The sequence below is a fragment of the Danio rerio genome, chromosome 22 (assembly GCF_049306965.1).
Source record: "Danio rerio strain Tuebingen ecotype United States chromosome 22, GRCz12tu, whole genome shotgun sequence".
Classification (NCBI taxonomy): domain Eukaryota; kingdom Metazoa; phylum Chordata; class Actinopteri; order Cypriniformes; family Danionidae; genus Danio; species Danio rerio.
The window spans coordinates 21639446-21659770 of record NC_133197.1 but is presented as its reverse complement, the minus strand read 5'-3'; the positions used below and the strand labels follow the sequence as shown (position 1 = coordinate 21659770).

At 35.4% G+C, this 20325-nt stretch overlaps 1 protein-coding gene across 2 annotated transcripts in view; it reads left to right on the top strand.

Annotated features, from left to right (window-relative positions):
* The window catches only part of tle5 (TLE family member 5, transcriptional modulator), a 56283-nt gene extending 39196 nt beyond the window's left edge, over positions 1-17087 (top strand). Inside the window, exons 4-7 of one of the 2 annotated variants that reach the window (XM_005170443.6) lie at positions 3789-3833; positions 7001-7063; positions 8562-8636; positions 11519-17087. In XM_005170443.6, coding sequence (XP_005170500.1) covers positions 3789-3833; positions 7001-7063; positions 8562-8636; positions 11519-11746 — 411 coding nt within the window. In that variant the 3' untranslated portion in view covers positions 11747-17087. Of the gene's footprint in view, positions 1-3788; positions 3834-7000; positions 7064-8561; positions 8637-11515 lie in introns of both variants that reach the window. The other variant, NM_200423.1, reaches the window with a different exon arrangement.
* The last annotated feature ends 3238 nt before the right edge of the window (positions 17088-20325 follow it).

Sequence of the window (20325 nt, the reverse complement as noted above, 5' to 3'; positions counted from 1 at the left end):
TGGATCATGGCACGTAATAATATTGTTTTATTCTCAACTTTAGAAGAAATAAAGTCAAAACTAAGAGTTTTTCCTTAAAACAAGCTACATGATCTGCCAATGGTCTAAGTAAAATAAACCTGCTTTCCCTTTTGACTTTTAGATATTTGGTCTAGAATCAAGGCAAAAAATTAAATTAAGAAAAACTTTTTTTTTTCTGTTTGCATAAATTGTGTAGATTCTATAGAAATAATTTAACGCAGTTATTCCACTATTTTTGTGCCAAAATACTTTAAACTCTCTTAAAATGCTCAGACATGGGACATAAAACACATACACATTCACTCTAAAATGGATAAACTGAGCTATGGCTTTACTAATTGCATGTGTTCTGTAGATCTTGGTCAACTATCATTCTGACTCAACATTGCAGATCTTGCGATGTGACTACTGCAGATCTGCACATTGATGCTAAAACAATATATTGTGCTGGCCTAATTTAGACATTTTTATCATGTTATTTGTTATTTCATAGTTTTTATTTGTGGAAGTTCATATCATTTCTCAGTTTATATTATCATTATTATTCTTGTTAAATATAATAAATTAAAATACATAATTCAATTGTAATATTATACTTGATAAATATGGCTGGAAAAGTTGGCGGTTCACTCCGGTGTGGCTACCCCAGATTAATCAAGCTACTAATATCATATACAATTGTGTACTTATTAAATTCGTTTGATCATATTTATATTCTGATTTATTCTAATTTACAATCAACTTGTGGTTCTTATACAATCAATATCTATTGCTTATTGCTTTATTATATTATACAATCATTTTAGTTTTCTTTTTTTAAGTTGTTGTATGTAAAATATGACATATTTAGTAGAGCTACACAATATATCATTTCAGCATCAATATCACAATGTGATCATTCACAATAGTCACATCGCAGGATGCACAATGTTCATTTTGTATTCTAATTCACCATTTGCATGTGTTTTTGAGACCTGTGATTGTATAAATATTTTTACAACATTCAGGCATAAGCAATTATACTGTTTGTAGCTTTAGTAACGATTCATTTGAGTGCATTATTATTACTTAACCTGAACACTGTTGAATAGCAAATGGCAAAAAACCTGTTTATTTCAATTGTATCTGCTTCATTATTGTATTTATAGAGTGTTTATTAGATTATATGCAGATGCGCCTCACCTGTAGAATCATCCAAATCAATCTAAAATGATCAATTCTTTACAAATAGAGAGATTCAATTCATCTCTTGAAATTGTAGTCATGTCTCAATTGTATATCGCAACAAAATTTCGCAATATCATGCAGCCCTAATATTTAGTATATTATGTTTTTTATATTTCTTAAATGTTTTAATAATCATTTCATTTTTCTAAAATGTTTATTGATGCATGTGTGTTTTTACAAAATGGAATTCAAAATCCATTTGGGTATAAAAATGTCCATCTCATCTGCTTGGACTTCCTCTCCTCCCTGGTTCACCCCCATCCTCTCTCTCTATTTTTTTTACCTTGTCTGCCTTTCTTTCTTTTGTCCATCCTCCTCTCAGTCTTTCTCTCCATCCCCCCTCCTCTATAACCTGGTTGTCTCCGGCCGGGGCCTCGTGTTGCCGTCTGATATTCCGCCTCTAATTGATCCGTCGAGCGGCTTAATCTCATTTAATCTGTGCGCCGTTGCTCTCACACGCATCAGCCAGCGCGCCCTCCCTCGCTCCTCTAATAGCCTATCGGGTTGCCCTGCTCTGTCCGCACCCGCTGCCTGATGGGGAGGGTGGGCGTCCTCTTTGCGTTGGTGGTAATTGCTTTAGGGACCCACTGCTGCTTGGCAGAGCCGACCCTCATCCAACTCTGGCTCCATCACTGATGCTCTCTGCTCTTGTTTCGCAGCCGAGGTTGTGTGCTAACACACAAATGATGAGCCAGGCTAAAGGTCTTTGCACACTCAAGGCCAAATTGTCCTACGCATTTTCTTTCCGTATTTGGCATTTGAAAAATTTGATATGCACAAAAACTGAAGTGTGATTGCAATTTTAGAAAATCTGTAAAATTACAGAATGGAGTTTTTAAAATGTTGAGGGTGTCGTCTTTTCATAAAAAGAGCAGATTTATATTTTGCATTTTGTCATCATTTTGTTGGAAGACGAAATGGATCAAATCAGACGCCTTAACGGGTTTTGCGTTCACTTGTTCAGTGGCTCTAAATTGTCCAAATTCCTGTTAAGCTGATCTAAATTTTAAAGTGTAAATGAGATTGATACACTGTTGTTTTATTTTAAAAAAAGAAAAAGAAAAAGAAATTGACAGAATGTTAGACTTATTTCTAAACTCTCTCATCCCTAAATTCTCTCTAATGGTTTTTCTGTCACTTAGATCACTTCGATTTGCAAAAAAATTTTAGTTTAACATGAAATTTGCAACAGGATATTTCCAGCCTGATCTCACGAGAAAACGTAACTAATTTTACGTTTTGTCTCTTTAGTGCCTAATTCGTACAAATTAGTACAAGTTTAGTCGTGCGAAAATGTATTATTTTAAAAAGAAGGTGTGGCACCCTGCCCCTTAACCCAACTGTCACTGGGAGGTGAGCAATTTGTACTAAATTGTATGAATAAAATTGTACGAATTCATATGAATTAGCCACAAAAACTAAAAGTTACGAATTGCTGTGAGATTGTGTTGGAAATTTCACTCCTACATGTTTTTTCTTTTTTTTTTTTTTTTTATTAATCTTATGTTAGTAAACAGGACAATGAAGTGGAAATACAAAATCTGTGAAATCTGTCGCCTAGTAAGTTATTTTCTGATTTCTGTTTGGTAACCATGGTAAATTCACAAAATTCAATTTCGCTTGGTCATTGTGCCAAAATTGCATGTAAAATTGTGGTATATCTTTCACCTTTTAATAAAGTTTCCAAATTCTGTTAGTTGAATTGCCAAAACCACAAGAAAAATGAACCTATAGCAAAACCTGAATGGGAAAATCTTTAACCCTTGCCTATGCATTTCTTTCGTAATTATTTAAAATTTATTAATATATTAATAATAAAATTTGATTTAAATGCAAAACAGAGCCATTAAGCTGTGAGAATGATAATAATCGCTTGGTATTTTTAACTTTGATTGTCAAAGTGCTCTCTGATCACATCAGACAGACACCATTCTGTATTTTCGCGCTTGCCCTTATGGTGGCTCTAAATTCTCAAAATGCTTGATGTGATAGTAAAAATACACTATATCTCTTTTCTTCTTCTTTTATTTTAATGAAGCATGATAACTTTGTAGGAAGTGTTATGAGGTTGCATTTCTCTTTTTAATGCACAAAATTGATGAGAATTTTTGACAGTTGATAAACCTTTGCAGTCGGTGCTAATAGCCTTGTGGTTAATGCGTTCACACCTACCACTAGGGTGTTTACGACAACCCAAGTTCGATTCCTGGCTATAGTTTCTTTGCCAACCCTTCCCCTCTCTCTGCTCCCCACACATTCCTGTTTGTAATCTCCATTGTTCTGTCTCAATAAAGGTAAAAACCCCTAAAAAAGGATACAAAGAAGACTAAATTACACCACTAGTTTCTGGCAGTCATTGTGCCTAGTTTACATTAAAATGTTCATTCCTATGTGAAATTTGCTTTGGGAAATCTCTTCAATCTCTGTTTGTAAACCGTAAAGTTGTGTAGAAAAACATATTCAAGTGGAAAAATCTGTATGGGGAAAAAACTAATGTTCAGTTTTGTGTTCATGCATTAATCGGTTTGTTTTTTTTACAGTATTACGAGATGTCCTATGGGCTGAACATCGAAATGCACAAGCAGGTGAGTTTGACAAATTTCATATTTTAGCCAAAAGCGCAGTATAGTATATCTACTGTAGACAGGAAAAAACTTTGCATGCCGTTTAATTTTCATTAAATGCTGCCGCTTTATTTCAAGACTATATACATAGAAGAGTCAGTGAGTCATGGGTTTTCGCGACCTGATGTTTGACTCCACTTTCCAGGTTAGAATAGGTGATAGATTTTTAATGATCAGTTTAGTGAAATATAAATAGGTTTTGTTTTTTGTCACAGTGCTACTTCTTTACTGTATTTAGTTCAAATTATTACATATTTGTCAAGCTTCTTTCTTAAAAACCTTCGTACTGACTATATTTGAGTGATTTGATGATTAAAACAGTTTGATTACCCACAGAATGTGAAGGGCAGCAGTAAGTGTTGATCTTCAGCATATAATGTCAGTCATCAGAGTGTTAGCGATTAGTACATTTAAAACACAAAGCAGCATTTTAAAGTCAGGCCTTTACCGCTACTGCAGCACAATTCATCAGTCCTGGCCTGCAAGTGACACAGGTGAAATATGCTTTAAAAAAAAGTCAGCCAGGCACGGAAGAGAGAGAGAGAGAGAGAGTGTGTGAGACTGAAATACAGTCATGAATGCAGAGAATAAGGCATCCAGTGTTTGGTATGCAGTCATTTCTCTCTCTCTCACACACACACGCACGCACACATATTCTCTCTCTCTCTTTCTCTCACACACAAACACTCTCTCTCTTTCTCTGCTGTATGAATTGTCAGCATGGCAGCCTATTGAAACTGGGTTATTGTTGCCTCTCTTTGTCCCACTGCATGTTTTTTTCCTCCTCAAGCTCGCACAGGCTTTTTTTTTATACTCAGAGAAATCATGTTATCCAGACATGAGCATTCTCTGTGTTTATCAATCTTTTCCTTCATAAAATGTCAAATATAGTGTATACTGTAGCTAATAAGCTTATATTGTGTAATGCATGTAGAATATACAGTGAATATTTATTTAGTAAGCTATTCCATCAGCGTTTATAGATTGTGCACATATTTTTATTTTTATAGTTTACATTTAGTTTTTATAGTCATTATATATTGTGTGTCTATATAAATGTTAGTATATTTTTTTATAAACAAGATTTAAGGAAAAATACCTTATAATTTTTATTTTGTAGATTTTTAATTAACAATAATCTGTTGTATTGTAACATTTTATATTAGTGTGTATTGTTAAAAGTGTATTTTCAAAAATCTATGATTTATTTACACTTTATACGCAAGCCATTGTTGATTGTTTATCAATTTTTGTTATATGCTATTATGCACGCGCATTTATTTACTGGCTTTTCGTTGTTTTGAAAGGTGCTTTACAGTCTACGGCAGGGTTGTCCACACTTGGTCCTGGAGGGCAGGTGTCCTGCATATTTTAGTTCCAACCTTAATTAGACACACCTGAACCAGCTAACCAAGCTCTTTTAGGTATACTGGAAACTTCCAGGCAGGTGTGTTGAAGGAAGTTGGAGCTAAACTATGCAGGATACCAGCCCTCCAGGACTGTGTTTGGGCACCCCTGGTCTACAGCCTAACTGCACAACCATTTAATAATTGAATTTTAGAATTAAAATAATATAGCCAGCTTCACAGCTTTCTTTACAATTATAGTAGGCCTACAGTGCTCAGCATATTTAATTACACTCCTCACCACAAATCTATCTATTATATTGTTATTGTAAGCTTTACAGTATTATATTTATGCATATACATTAAGCTAGTCAATACCATAGCCAAATCTGGAGTTTATCTAACAAAATAACTTACGATAACGATCCAAAAACTAGTACACTCAAATTTATGTTATAGAAAAATATTAAATACAAATTTTAAAAATGTTTAAATAAAAATCAAGAAAATTTGAAAAATGTAGTTTATATTTTGTAGGTTGTAATTTATTGATTTATTTTTATTTTTTGCAATATTTTGCTTGAATTTAATTGTATTATCTTTTTATTCTTAGTATGTTTGGTGACTAAAATATAATTATAATAAATGTATCTGTTTAATAAAGCAGTTTTGTTTAAATGCACCAAACTACATTGCCTATATTCACTGAGAACTTAATATTTATTTAAGCCTATTTAATTATTTATTTATTATTGGTGTAAAAAAATTAAGTCATAAAATGACAAAAATATAATCAACAAAGAAACTGTATATGAACAAGCCTATTTGTTGACTGTCTTAGTCCTATTACTTTAAAATAACAAACACTGCACATCTCTCTATATTTAGGCTAAAACACGGCTTTATTTATTTATTTATTTATTCATTTATTTATTTATTTGTGTATGTATGTTTGTACTTTTATTTTAGTTGTCTTTTATTTGTTTAGTTTTAATTTCCAAAACCAATCCTTGTTGCATTTAAGTTTACAATGATAATAAAGCTTATTAAGTTTTTAATGATTAATGAAGGAATTATAATGCTTTATTTCCTTATTTCATCTTCATGAATGCCCTGGCGGCATAGTCGCAAACTGCTGTTACACCTAAAAACACTTTCTTAATCCCTCAATACCGCCGTGGCGTTAGTGGTCATTTTGAAGTGTCACCCGCTGTATATTTAAACCAGTGTTTCTAAACCACGTTCCTGGTGGACCACCAGCTCTGCACAATTTGCCATGTCTCCTTAACCTAACACACTTGATTCATATCATCAGCTCATTAGCAGACTAAAAGACCTGTAATGGGTGTGAAAAACAAAAGAGACACGCAAAACATGCAGTGTTGGTGGTCCTCCAGGAATGTGGTTGAGAAACACTGGTTTAAACAATTCTCTTACACATTTTGTTGTGTTTTAGTAGCTTTATTATATGTTTGCCAAGAACGCATACATTTAAAATATAAGATATTATAAGCTGTTTTGTGTAATAATTCTTAATATTTATAGACTTAAAATGATAGATGACTGTAATTATGTTGTAATCATACTAAAATAACTGTTTATGTTTTTGATGCTGAGCAACGGTAAGAATATGTGATCATTTTTAAATAGAAGAGTTTGCTGAGCTCTGTGTATGCATGTGTGTGCGCCTGTGTATGTATCTGTGTGTGTGTGTGTGTGTGTGTGTGTGTGTGTGTGTGTGTGTGTGTGTGTGTGTGTGTGTGTGTGTGCTTCTCCCTGCAGGCAGAGATCGTGAAGAGATTAAATGGGATCTGTGCTCAAGTCTTACCTTACCTGTCTCAAGAGGTACAGAGAGATCGCAGCATTTAGTCTGAAGCAAAACACTCACACCCTCACCATATTCATCACACTGCATTCACACACACACACACACACACACACACACACACACACACACACACACACACACACACACAATCAAACATACACTCACTGGCCACTTTATTAGGTACACCTGTCAAACTACTTGTCAATGCAAATTTCTAATCAGCCAATCACATGGCAGCAACTCAATGCATTTAGGGATGTAGACATGGTCAGGACGATCTGCAGCAGTTCAAACCAAGTGCCAGAATGTGGAAGAAAGGTGATTTAAGTGACTTTGAATGTGACATGGTCCAGATGGGTTGTTCTGAGTATTTCAGAAACTGCTGATCTACTGGGATTTTCACGCACAACCATCTCTAGGGTTTACAGAGAATGGTCAGAAAAAGAGAAGAAATCCAGTGAGCGGCAGTTCTGTGGGCACAAATGCCTTGTTGATGCCAGAAGTAAGAGGAGAATTGACAGACTGGCTCCATCTGATAGAAAGGCAACAGTAACTTAAATAATCACTCATTATAAACAAGGTATGCAGAAGAGCATCCAACCTTGAGGCGGATGGGCTACAGCAGCAAAAGACCACACCGGGTGCGACTCTTGTCAGCTAAGAACAGGATACTGAGGCTACAATTTGCGCCATGTCATAAAGCTTGAATCATCTCATACTGGTTTCTTGAATATGACAATGAGTTCACTGTACTTAAATGGCCTCCACAGTCACCAGATCTCAATACAAAGGAACACCTTTTGTCGGAACTAGAGATTCGTATCATGGATGTGCAGCCAACAAATCTGCAGCAACTGTGTGATGCTATTATGTCAAGATATACAAAAATCTCTGAGAAATATTTCCAGTACATTGTTGAATTTATGCCACAAAGGATTAAGTCGCTAAAGGCAACCCGGTACTAGTAATGTGTACCTAATAAAGTGGCCACTAAGTGTATCATCATACCTTAAACATCTGGGTTGAATATGAAAATTCTGTCATCATATACTCAACCCTCACCTTTTCCAAACCACTTGTTGTTGTTGTTGTTTTTTTTGTTATGTTGAACACAAAAGAAAGATATTTCGAAGAATGCTGAAACTGTTAACCATTTATTCATAGTAGGGAAAATAAATACAATTTATGGCAGTGTTTCCAACATTCCATTTTGTGTCCGAATTATCTTTTTAAATAATAATTTATCGATGAAAATTGCAAATCTTTTTTATCAAATCACTAACGTGTTTCAAATTATGAGTTGCGCTTCCTGTTGGGGGAACTTCCTTTCAAAAGAACTGAAACCGATTACTTCATATACTTCATAGCACATCAAGTAAAAAAAAAAAAAGTGGATAAATTGAGGGTATGATGTTGGAGAGCCTATATTTGTAGTGTAAATGCATGATGATTTTATGGTGGCTGTAGGATTAGAGTGTGTTGTGTAAGGTGTTGATGTGATTGTGTCTTTTTCAGCACCAGCAGCAGGTTCTGGGGGCGATAGAAAGAGCCAAACAGGTCACTCCACCAGAGATGAACTCCATCATACGGGTAAACTGTGTGTGTGTGTGTGTGTGTGTGTGTGTGTGTGTGTGTGTGTGTGTGTGTGTGTGTGTGTGTGTGTGTGTGTGTGTGTGTGTGTGTGTGAGTGTGAGTGAGTGTGAGTGTGAGTGTCTGTGTCGTGTGTGAGAGGCTCATGCGGGTGCATACACAGGCTTATACAGTAGGCCATGTTTATGCAAATGCATGTGAATTAGTTTGTGACAGGCTGTGTATACAGAAACACATTTTGACTGATTTTTCTGCATCATTGTTGTGCTTGACACCTGTGGATATTTAAGAGAGCACTTGTATATTCTCTGGACATTCTGTATTTTTTTTTGTTATTGGTTTTTGGTATTTTGTTTATTCTATTTAAGGTCTGAGAACATTTCTTCTATAATAAAACTATTTCATTTACAGCATTTTGTCTTCAGAAAATGGCAGTTCGGTAACAAAAATCAGGGTTATTCCACCAAATATTGCGTTTCTAAAGCCTGTTTCCCTGCAAACATTGGCAGAGCGTGAGCAGCGCATGTTTTTCGCCGTCAATGTTAACAGATTAGAGCTTTCATACTGCATGCAGAAGCAGCGTACAGCGCAAGGCGTGAGCGTTGCTGAAGCAGTGGTTCCACGATAGTTTTGGCGCTGGGTCTATTTTTGCCACACTGCTCAAGCTCAATTAAAGTGACAGTGCATTGATAATGACTAAAACACACTGAATGACAGTAAAAGTAGCAATTTTATCCAATAAACGCATCGATAGTATCCACTGATTCACATATATCGTCAATCAATAAAACTTAAATGATTAAAAATAGCAACAAATATTTATTTGTGCCTGAACGACAACCAAATTCAAAACAGTTTTAGTATTAGTTTTGTGTAAGTTGCACACTAGTTTGATCATTCATTTTCTTGTCGGCTTAGTCCCTTTATTAATCTGGGGTTGCCACAGCGGAATGAACCGCCAACTTATCCAGCAAGTTTTTTTTACGCAGCGGATGCCCTTCCAGCTGCAACCCATCTCTGGAAAACATCCACACACACACTCATACACTACGGACAATTTAGCCTACCCAATTCACCTGTACCGCATGTCTTTGGACTGTGGGGGAAACTAGAGCACCCGGAGGAAACCCGCGCGAACACAGGGAGAACATGCAAACTCTACACAGAAACGCCAACTGAGCCGAGGTTCGAACCAGCTACCCAGCGACTTTCTTGCTGTGCACAAAACTACCTACTGCGCCACTGCCTCGCCTAGTTTGATCATGTATAAATATTATTATAACTCTATTGTATAAATATTACAACTGTAGGCCTACATCAGGGGTGTCCAAACGCAGTCCTGGAGGGCCGGCGTCCTGCTGAGTTTAGCTCCAACTTGCTTCAACACACCTGCCAGGAAGTTTCTAGTGTCTGGTAAGAGCTTGATTAGCTGGTTCAGGTGTGTTTGATTAGAGTTGGAGCTAAACTCTCCAAGAGGACCGAGTTTGGGCACCCCTGGCCTATATCATCCTGACAATCAAAAACAAAATGACATAATACCACAGGCGATTGTCTTCTGACCGAGTGCACCTGCAAAAGACATGAATGACACTCCTCAGAACTTGAGGAGCATACAGTTCTTGAGGATCATATTATGTGTAAAATAAAGACTTGCAGGTTAAGGAAACGGCATAGGAGGAAGTTGATGCAGGCCTTGGTGCAGATGAAAAGTTAAAAAATAAAAAAAGTGTATTTATAGATAGATGGGTAACTAGATAGAATAGACAGAGATAAATTGATCTGTGCAGCAGCTGCCGATGAGCTGCAGTCGGTGTGTAAGGCAAACGCCTGAGCACAGCTTCTGCTCTCTTTACGCGCTGCTCACGCTTTGCTTGCAGTGTGAAACAGGCGTAACTCTTCTGAGTTTACATTGCTATTGTGATGTCTAAAATTCAACAAAAATATCTGAAGTCCTCTATTTTTATGCACAAAAATGCTCTAAATGACAGTAGTTCACAGCATAATCAGTAGTTTACAGAATAAATAACATTTTTCCTATAGCTGTGCACACACACACACACACCAAGAAGGCATTGCTTTTGCCTCTTTTATGATTTTTGAAAATTTGACTGAAAATTAGACATTTTCTTTTGTTTCAAATCTATTTGGTCTATTTTTCAATAGAACACAAAAGGAAATGTTTTGAGAAATGTCCATGCTGCCCCTCCTTTTCACTGATAACTAGAGACGCATATGCAATGGCATTTTAGGTTTTCGAACAGTCTCACTTTTCCTCCAGCTGTACTCACAAGTGATGTGAAGCGGCGTGCACTGCACATTAAAAATGGCTTACTATGAAGTCATAGTATGAAACCCGTTCTTTTCAATGGCTTGTGCCGTTCAATGGTGATCTGTTGCTGCACCGTCAACTTGCTTGTGCATTTACTGCTGTCAAACTTAGAACAATATTCCACTCTGTGGATATTCCTCTCATGTACACATACAATTCATCCATGCGTGAATTGGTTAGGCTTACTGGAAAAGCAAAGTCTGCTCAAATAACAAACACATTTCTATGTAGTATACTTGTTCCTGCTGCTTGTAATAGCCCTACTGTCCTGTTATGGCAACGCTGGTAAAATGACGCTTCTTGACTCGTTCCCTTTCACCAAATAGTATTGTACTGTCGATAAAATGTGCTTATTTTATTGGCTTGTGTTTATTAAAACAGTATAATTTAAGTTATTGAGTTCAATTTAAAAATTATTAAAATAATACATAATAATTACAAAGCCGTTTTGGCCCAGAATTTAAATTTTAGGGCATCTTTCATAAAACAACCCCAGAAAGTATGCTCATATTCCTGAAGTAACAGCACTGCATGTCTGTGTGTTGTGCAGCAGCAGCTCCAGGCTCACCAGCTCTCCCAGCTGCAGGGGCTGGCGCTGCCCATGACCCCTCTTCCCCTCGGCCTCAGCCAGCCGGCCGGCCTGCCCGCCGTCACCTCCAGCTCCGGCCTCTTCTCCCTCTCCAGCATCCTGGCATCCCAAGCCCAGCTGGCCAAAGAGGACAAGAGCACACGTGAGACGTCCGACAGCCACCGCGAGGAGGACGGAGACAAATCCGACTAGTCGACGGCCAAACCCAATCATCATCATCATCATCATCCAGAGCTCAGCGTAGAGCAGAAGCACTTGTTCCCCCCTTTTCTTTTCCTTCATTTTCCTTCTATCTTTCTATCTCCCCTCTGAATTGCTAAACTCATTCGTTCTGGTTCATTCCACCAGCTTTCTCTCTATGTATTTATACTGATCCTCCTTTTTATTGTGTTATGGATGCTTGATTTGATTTCATTTACACTTCTTTCTTGCCTGCTTGTATGTATATATCTATATATATTGTATATTTCTTATGCTCGTTGTGGAAAAACGGTGTGACCGTTAATGGACCATCGACCCTTCGGTAATAATTCCTCTTTTGTTTTTTTCTCCTTTTTTTTTCCCTTCTCCCCCGCTCACTCTTTCTTCCTCTTAAAATCTTTCACCTTTTAAAGCTACAATCTACAATAACTGAGTCAAAAGCACTTTGGCCCCAGGCTGTAACTCGGAGACTAAAAGCAACGTTGAATCTAAAAACTTAGCCGCGGCATAATCCATTTAGAGTTTAAAGGATCTGTGTTATTGTAAGGAAGCACGGCTGTTGCATCTATTCTACCTTAAAGGGACAGTTCGACTTAAAAATGAGGGCTTGTGTGTTGTTCCAAACCTGTTTGACATTTCTTTTTTAAATTTAATACAATAGGCGATGTTTTAAAGAATGTTCAAGCTGCCTCATTTTACAATGAATAGGAACTAACCTTATTACGCTTTAAAAGGGACAATGAAATGATTATTAAAAACAATAAACTAGTCTATATGATTGGTGTAGTTTTAATAAAACTTTAGGCTGAGAAATATTAGACATGTTGAAAAGAGCAGTTTGGACAATTCTAAAACAAAAAATAAAATGTGCTAAAAAAGTAATATTGGTTCAGATCAACATGAGGAATGGTGGGTTTTTATGTTGTTTCAAACATGTTTGACTTTTTTTGTTTAAAAAAACAAACAAACCCAAAAGAAGATGTTTTAAGAATGTTCATGCTGCTCTTTTTCCATACATTGAAGTGAATGGGGACCAAAGTTGTTCAGTGAGATCTAAAAGCATCACATATTTAGTCTACAGCAGGGGTGTCAAACTCAATTCCTAGAGGGTTGCAGCCCTGCAAAGTTTAGTTCCAACCCAGCTCCAACACACTAACCTGTAGGTTTTAAACAAGCCTGAAGGACTCAAGTAGTTTGATCAGGTGTGTTTAACTAGGGTTGGAACTAAACTGTGCAGGGCAGCGGCCCTCCAGGAATTGAGTTTGACATCCCTATTCTACAGTTTATGATTGTATACCAGGTTTTTAATTGGATGGTTAACCCAAAAATAAAAAATCACCTCATAATTTTTTCTTGCTAATTTAATATAAAGATTATTTCTTCTCTTAAACAAAAAAGAAGATATTTTGAAGAATGCTGGTAGCTGGGAACAATTGACTTCTGTAGTATGAAAAAAATATTGTGGAAGTCAATGGGTGCCAGCTACCAGCATTCTTCAAAATATCTTCTTTTGTGCTTACGAGAAGATAAAAAAAAAATCAAATAAATGTTTTTAAAAAAATGAAGCATTATTAAATGGATTAAAAAATTTTAGATGAACTATACCTATAAGCAAATTGTGTGATCATTTTTGACATTTAATATAGTCACTTTCATTTTATTGAAAAAGTTGCTTGGATACTACTCTGAATACTTTTTATGGGTTTAGAACAACGTGTGTGTGGTGTGAGTAAATTATTGAATTGTGGTGTAGTTTCAAACTCGTTTGACTGCCTGACTTCTGTGGAAAAACAAAAGGAGATGTTTCAAAGAATGCTTGCTCTGCTCTTTTTCATACAACTGAAGTAAATGGGGATAAAAGCTGTTAAGCTTCAAAAACACAAGAAAAGCATCAAAAACGTAGTCAATATGACTCCTGTACCATAGTCCAAAACATGGTAACATAACATGTAGCATAAGCCATCGGAAACTGTTTAATTAATTAATTAGTTAATTAATCATCTATATTAATATTAATATAGAATGTAAGTTGTTAATCGTCATAGAAAATGTTGCTTGCAAGTTGTGATCATTCACCATTGCATTCCATTGTATGAAAAAAATTTCTCAATTCAATTAATTAACAGAATTATGGAAGTAATGGAAAAAAACACTGATAAGGCTGCTACAGGAAACAAAAAGAGATTTCTAAAAATGTTCAAGCTGCTCTTTTGCACAGAGTTGAAGTAAATCGGGAACAAAGCCATCAAGCTTTTAAAAGAATAAAGTGCCATTAAAAACATCACAAATATAACTCATACAGCAGAAAGTTTAAATAAGTACACCCTCTTTAAAAATAATATTTTCCATCCATTTCTTAGTTAATAGAGAACACAAAACTGATTTATTCAACTGTTTTATTCATTAACATAAGAGTTTAGTCGCCTGACAGCTTTAATAATAGAAAGATAATTCATTTTTTGAGATGTTGTACAAAAATATTACAAATGAAAACATTTAAAATCAATGTAATGTGTATTTCCCCCCTTTAATAAGAGTTTATTTTATACTTTATCCTAACATATTCATTGGGGTGTATTTATTTGTGTTGATTAAATGATGTTGTTAGATTAGTTTCTGATTTGGTTCTGGTACTGACTAATCTGTGCAAAAACATAAATGTGTTGTAAAGTATCCAATAGAAAGCATGCATTTTAAAAGGAGATCTGTAAAGGTTCCCCTCATTTTTGCTGAGCACTGTATGTCCCAAATGTTTTGAAAGCAGAGAAACTCAATCTGTTATTAGAATAATTTGCCATATAGCTATGTCCGCGGTTCATTGTAAATAGAAAAGAACAGCTTGGAAATTCCTCAAAACATCTCCTTTTGTTTTTTACAGTACATACAAAAGTACAGTATGCTAAACAGATTATAGACAACGTGAATGTGAGTAAATCACACCGTTACCATTTTTAATTAAACTGTCCCTTTAAAAGTGCTTAATGAAACTTGATGAATAGTGTTGAAACAGAAAGAAAATTTTTCTACACGGCACTTCGGCGTACTGTATATCTATCCACCCATCTGCCTGATTTTTAATGTGTTTGTTGTGCTGTCTTAGAGAGTATTAGATGAATCCTCTGAGATGCTTGCTAACCTGCTCACCAAGTGAAAAGGGACGCTGTTTAAAAGATGATATTATTGGTCTTTTTTTTATTGTAATGTTGATTGTCTACATAGTGAAAGTCGTTTAAAAATTTAGTTTTTCTTACACCGTGTCTACACCAAATTCGATATCTTGGGTGTGTTGCACGGCAATGAATGGAATCTGTCCTCCATGTCATTAGCACTTGGAGTTTGTGAGTGTAGCTTCACTGTTTTATAGTGTGTGTTTTTGGTGTAGACACTGTGTTAAGAAGGTCAGTTGTAAGAAAATGGTATTTGAGAAAGCACCTTCATTGTTTTGATGGCACTACAGGAACACCCTTAGGAGAATGAACCATGGTTTTACCACAAATTAATCCAAAAAAACTGTAGTTAAATCATGCTAACCACAACTTTAACCATGATTTAGCTGTCATTAATTCCTTACAAACACAATTCTACATCATTTTTGTAGTTAAAACATGATGGATGCAGATTAAACATGGTTTTGCTTCATCAACCACTGGTTAACCATGGGATTTGAAGTAAAACATGTTCTCCAAATCGTAATCACTTAGCCAAAAAGCAAAGTTACTACACTGTTACTATAATAAAACCATGGATAATTTTACCAAGGGACATTTCTTGATTTAAGGTAAAGGCTATGATATAAAATGTTCATCTTTGTGTATATTCAGTCTCGCAGTGTCATGTTGTAGTAAGAGATTTAACCAAGAGGGGGCAGTAAGTCCATAGCAAGTCCACACTTATATCCTGAGGGTCACTTGAGTCTGGAGTTGTGGCATTTATGCGCCCCTTGTTGGTTTATATGAAGTATGCTAATCTGATGTGCCCAAAAAATGAATCAGTATAACATTTATTCAGTCAGAAGACGAAGTGAACCCATAATTTGGAGCTATAGCAGTATTGTAGGCATAGATTGTGATGCATTTTTATGCCAAAGTACACCACTCCATTCCCCCTACCTATCCCCCTTGCCCCTCAACCGTCTTTCTGTTCGATGTAATCTGTAAATGAAAACTAGATCTGGCTTTTTTTTTTAGCATTGTCATTGTTTGGATGTTTCATATTCTGTTTATTTGAATGTTGCTTTTAATGACGCTAATAGATTTCAAACCATATCGAATTCAGGAGTGAAGCTGATTCGCATGTTAAGGAAGGCCTTAAGGCAAGACACCGCAGGTCAACAGGGTAAAAAGTGAGTGAATATTTATCATCATACTTCCCCAGTTGGACGTTTCGTAGATTACAAGTTTTATTTTATGCTTAAATATGCAAATGAGGACGTATTGAATTCGATAGGCATCAATTTGCATACACTTCTAGCACAAAAATCGTAATATTAGGTGTAGTCGGGTTTAAAATGTGATTATTATTTTTTCCCTTTGAAAGCCTTTAGAAAATTTCAGACACAAATTGATAACGTGCAGTAAAAGAAACATACACGTTTGGATGTTAACTTAAAATATTGCTGTAAGAATGTGCCAGGTTCATGAGTTTTAGCCTGCCGTGTCTCGTCTTAATTCGCGGTTTTAACTTATGGCTGTGCCAACATAAGAAAACATCACTAAAGCCAACTAATAACATCTTAGTGCTTTCAAAATCAAATAATTTTCTGTGTATTTATGAAAGAAGTGTCAGGATGTATTATCATGGCTAGCTCAAATCTATTTAGTTTACTTTTTTAACTAAACAAATAGTAGTGGTCGCTGTGTAAACGAAAATCGTATCGAGCCGAATGCGAAGTGTTTTTAAAAGCAGGCCGCAGGTGTACTGTATGTGTACATCATTCATAGAGCTGAAGCTTTATGTGCAAACAGATGCTTTTGTGTCAGTCTTGAACACGTCTGTGTTTTAGAGGCACTTAAGAACAGGTTGTCGCCGAAAATCCTCCTTTCTTTCTGCCACTTCCTTCTCCCTAGACTTCATTGCTTGCCTTTTTGCCATTTGTTAAAAGCATTGTAAGCCTTCTGTGCTTTATAAAGTCTTTTTTGTTATTGGTTTGTTTTTTAAGCTCCTGATTTTTATGTATATTGTACAACCTACAGTGCAAAATAATTGTGTTATAAAATAGCTTCATTCCATATTAAAAACAGACAAAGTACATAAACATTTACTATACATAAATGGAAATTTCTGCAGTAAGGAAATGCTTCTGGTGCCTTACAAATAAAATCAATCAAATCGATGTAGAAAATGGCCGTGGTTTTATTTTGGTTGTGATTTTTTTTTTTTTGTCCTCTACATTAACATGTTTTGTTTTATGAAGTAAAAGTGCAAAAAAATGTGTGTGTGTGTGTGTGTGTGTGTGTCTGTCTCTCTGTCTGTCTGTCTGTCTGTCTGTCTGTCTGTCTGTCTGTGTGTGTGTGTGTGTGTGTGTGTGTGTGTGTGTGTGTGTGTGTGTGTGTGTGTGTGTGTGTGTGTGTGTGTGTGTATATGAAAAGATTAGATGCAAAAACCTCTAAGTGCCATCTAAACTTTTCTCTGGCTCCTTTGTCTTAATTCAGTAATTTTGCTTATATAGCAAAGAATGTTATTTTATCGCTTTTAACATAAATTAACTGAACATAAACATAAGTGCTCATTTTAGAAGAAAAGTCTAGATTGTACGTAGAGGTTCTTGCATCTGAACTCTTTGGTCAAATGTTTTGGGTATCCTTCCACAAGCTTCTCACAGTAGTTTGAAGTAATTTTGGCCCATTCCTCCTGACAGAATTGGTGTAGCTGAGTCAGATTTGTAGGCTGTCTTGCAAGCACAAGCTTTTTCAACTCTGCCCACAAATTTTCTATAAGATTGAGAGGTCCCACTTTATATTAAGTATCCTTAACTACTATGTACTTACATCAGAAAAATAAATACAATGTACTTACTGTGTTTATAATGTATTTGAGAACACTTGTGGTGCTTTTGAGTTGGGATAGAGGTTGGGTTATGGACAGGTTTGGTGGCATGGGTAGGTTTAAGGGTGGGTTAAGGTGTAAGGGATGGTCAACATTGTATTTACAAATGTAATTACAAAAGTTAATTACAGATGTAAGTACATACTTGTATTAAATCAAGCATAAGTACACAGTAAATACATGTATTTACACAATAAGTACATTGTAACAAACTATTAATTCCTATGTAAGTACATATTAGTTAAGGCCACTTAATATAAAGTGGGACCGATTGAGATCAGGGCTTTGTGATGGCCACTCCAAATCATTCACTCTGTTGTCCTTAAAGTTTATTTTAACTAAATTGGCAGTATGCTTAAGGTCATGGTCTGTTTGGAAGACTCATTTGTGGCCAAGTTTTAATTTCCTGGTTGATGTCTTGAGATGTTGCTTCAGTATCTCTACATAAAGTCTTTCTTAATGATGCCATCTATGCTGTGAAGTGGACCAGTCCCTCCTGTGGCAAAACAGCTCCACAATATGATGCTGCCGTCCTCATACTTCACAGTTGGGATGGTGTTCCTAGGCTTGTAAGCTTTCTCCTTTGTCCTCCAAACGTAACACTGGTCATTATGGCCAAACAGTTCAATCTTAGTTCCATCAGACCTCAGGACATGTCTCCAAAAAATATTCTTTTCCCAGTGTAATTTAGCAAACCGTAATCTGCCTTTTTTGTTGATTCTGGCTTGTTGATTTTCGCATGTTGCCACACAAGGAAGCAGTGTGTTTGAGGTTTTCCTTAAATACTATTCTACAGTTGTGCCTCCAATTAACTCAAATGTTGTCAATTAGCCAATCAGAAACTTCCAAAACCTTGACTCCATCATCTGAGCTTTTTCAGAGGCATTAATAATCTTATTTTATGTAAACTTGACTTCAACAAAAGTAATAACAATTTCTCAAAAAGTATCTCTTTCATTATTCGGTTATTAAGCATAACAGAAACAAATTTTATATTGCTAACTTACCTAAAGTGAAAAAGTATAGTCATATTAACATCTGACTTTTTTTTAAATAGTTATGTGCTACATGTATATATTTTTTCTGTAACATACTTATGTAAAAAACAAAAAGTATTAACATAAAGTATTTTTAAATTATTTTAGGCATCAAAATGGGACATCTTGTCTTTGCCACATCAGCATCACCTTTGGAAAATTTGGACTGCAAAATTTGACACTTAATATCTTTTTATGATGTTCATTTTTACAAAAATACTTATAGAAGATCTGAAATAATGTCGGTAAAAACACAAATAAATACAGACCTAAATATATGCTTTGGTAATTAAGAAATTTTGGTAATGGAAAAAATCATGTGTAGTGAACCCATATAGAGCATTATTTCTTGTTAATTTCAAGATAAAAAAAATCTTGACAAAAACAGAAAATAATTTGAAGTTTACTAATGTCTTTTGATTATGATAATGTGATTCATTAACTTACCATTTTTAATTGCATTGCTGTTTAAAAAAAAACCCTAGAAACTAAATTTTCATTACTCCAAGGCAAAAATAAGTTAGACTTTAAGTCAGTTACACAGTAAAGATATCATTATGATATCATTACTGTACTGAGTGAATGGTTTATGAAAGTGAAATGTTCTTTAAAGGTTTTTTTGCCTTTACATTAGTAGTATTCGTTTATTTATTTTAAATGATGGTTTTAAGAGTTAGCTCAGGGGTGTCCAAACCCGGTCCTGGAGGCCTGGTGTCCTGCATATTTTAGTTCTAACTCTAATCAGACACACCTGAACCAGCTCATCAAGCTCTTTCTAGGTATACTAGAAACTCACAGACAGGTGTGTTGAAGGAAGTTATAGCTAAACTATGCAGGACACCGGCCCTCCAGGACCGAGTTTGGACACCCCGAAGTTAGCTTTTTTGCATTATGGTATTGAGTTTGCTAGTTTTTGTTTTTAAATATTAATTAAGGCCTAGTTCATGAAACTAAAGTCTTTTTTTTAATCAAATTTCAAATCAAATACAAACTACTGTTAAAATCAGTAATTTATGCCTTTGCATTACAGAAATGAGTCAATGCTGTTTAGAATTAATGTGGGTTTTGTTAATTTTTATGTTTGCCAATTAAAATTAAATTTCAAATTAAATTTCATTACATCACAGGCTAATTGTCAATTAAATTATTTGCTCTTAAAGTAAACTTTTGAACAGGATAGTAAGCAAGGTGAGGTGACAAACGTTTTTCATGTATAAAGTATTAAAATCATAATTTTATCATCACAAATATTAAAATCATTTGCAAGTTATTCTTGCACTGATTAGATGCACAAAGAAAAACCACCAGAGGATTTATCAATTCGACGTCCACTAGTTAAAATATGTAGACGTTCAAAACAGGATTTTCCGTTATCCGTGCAGTTTTACTACAGAAAAGGATGTACTTCTCCTTCGGTTTAGAGTTGGCTAATGTTTACCAGTCCTCGTCGTGTTGTTTTTATCGTGATGTTGAAGATGCGGAGCTTTC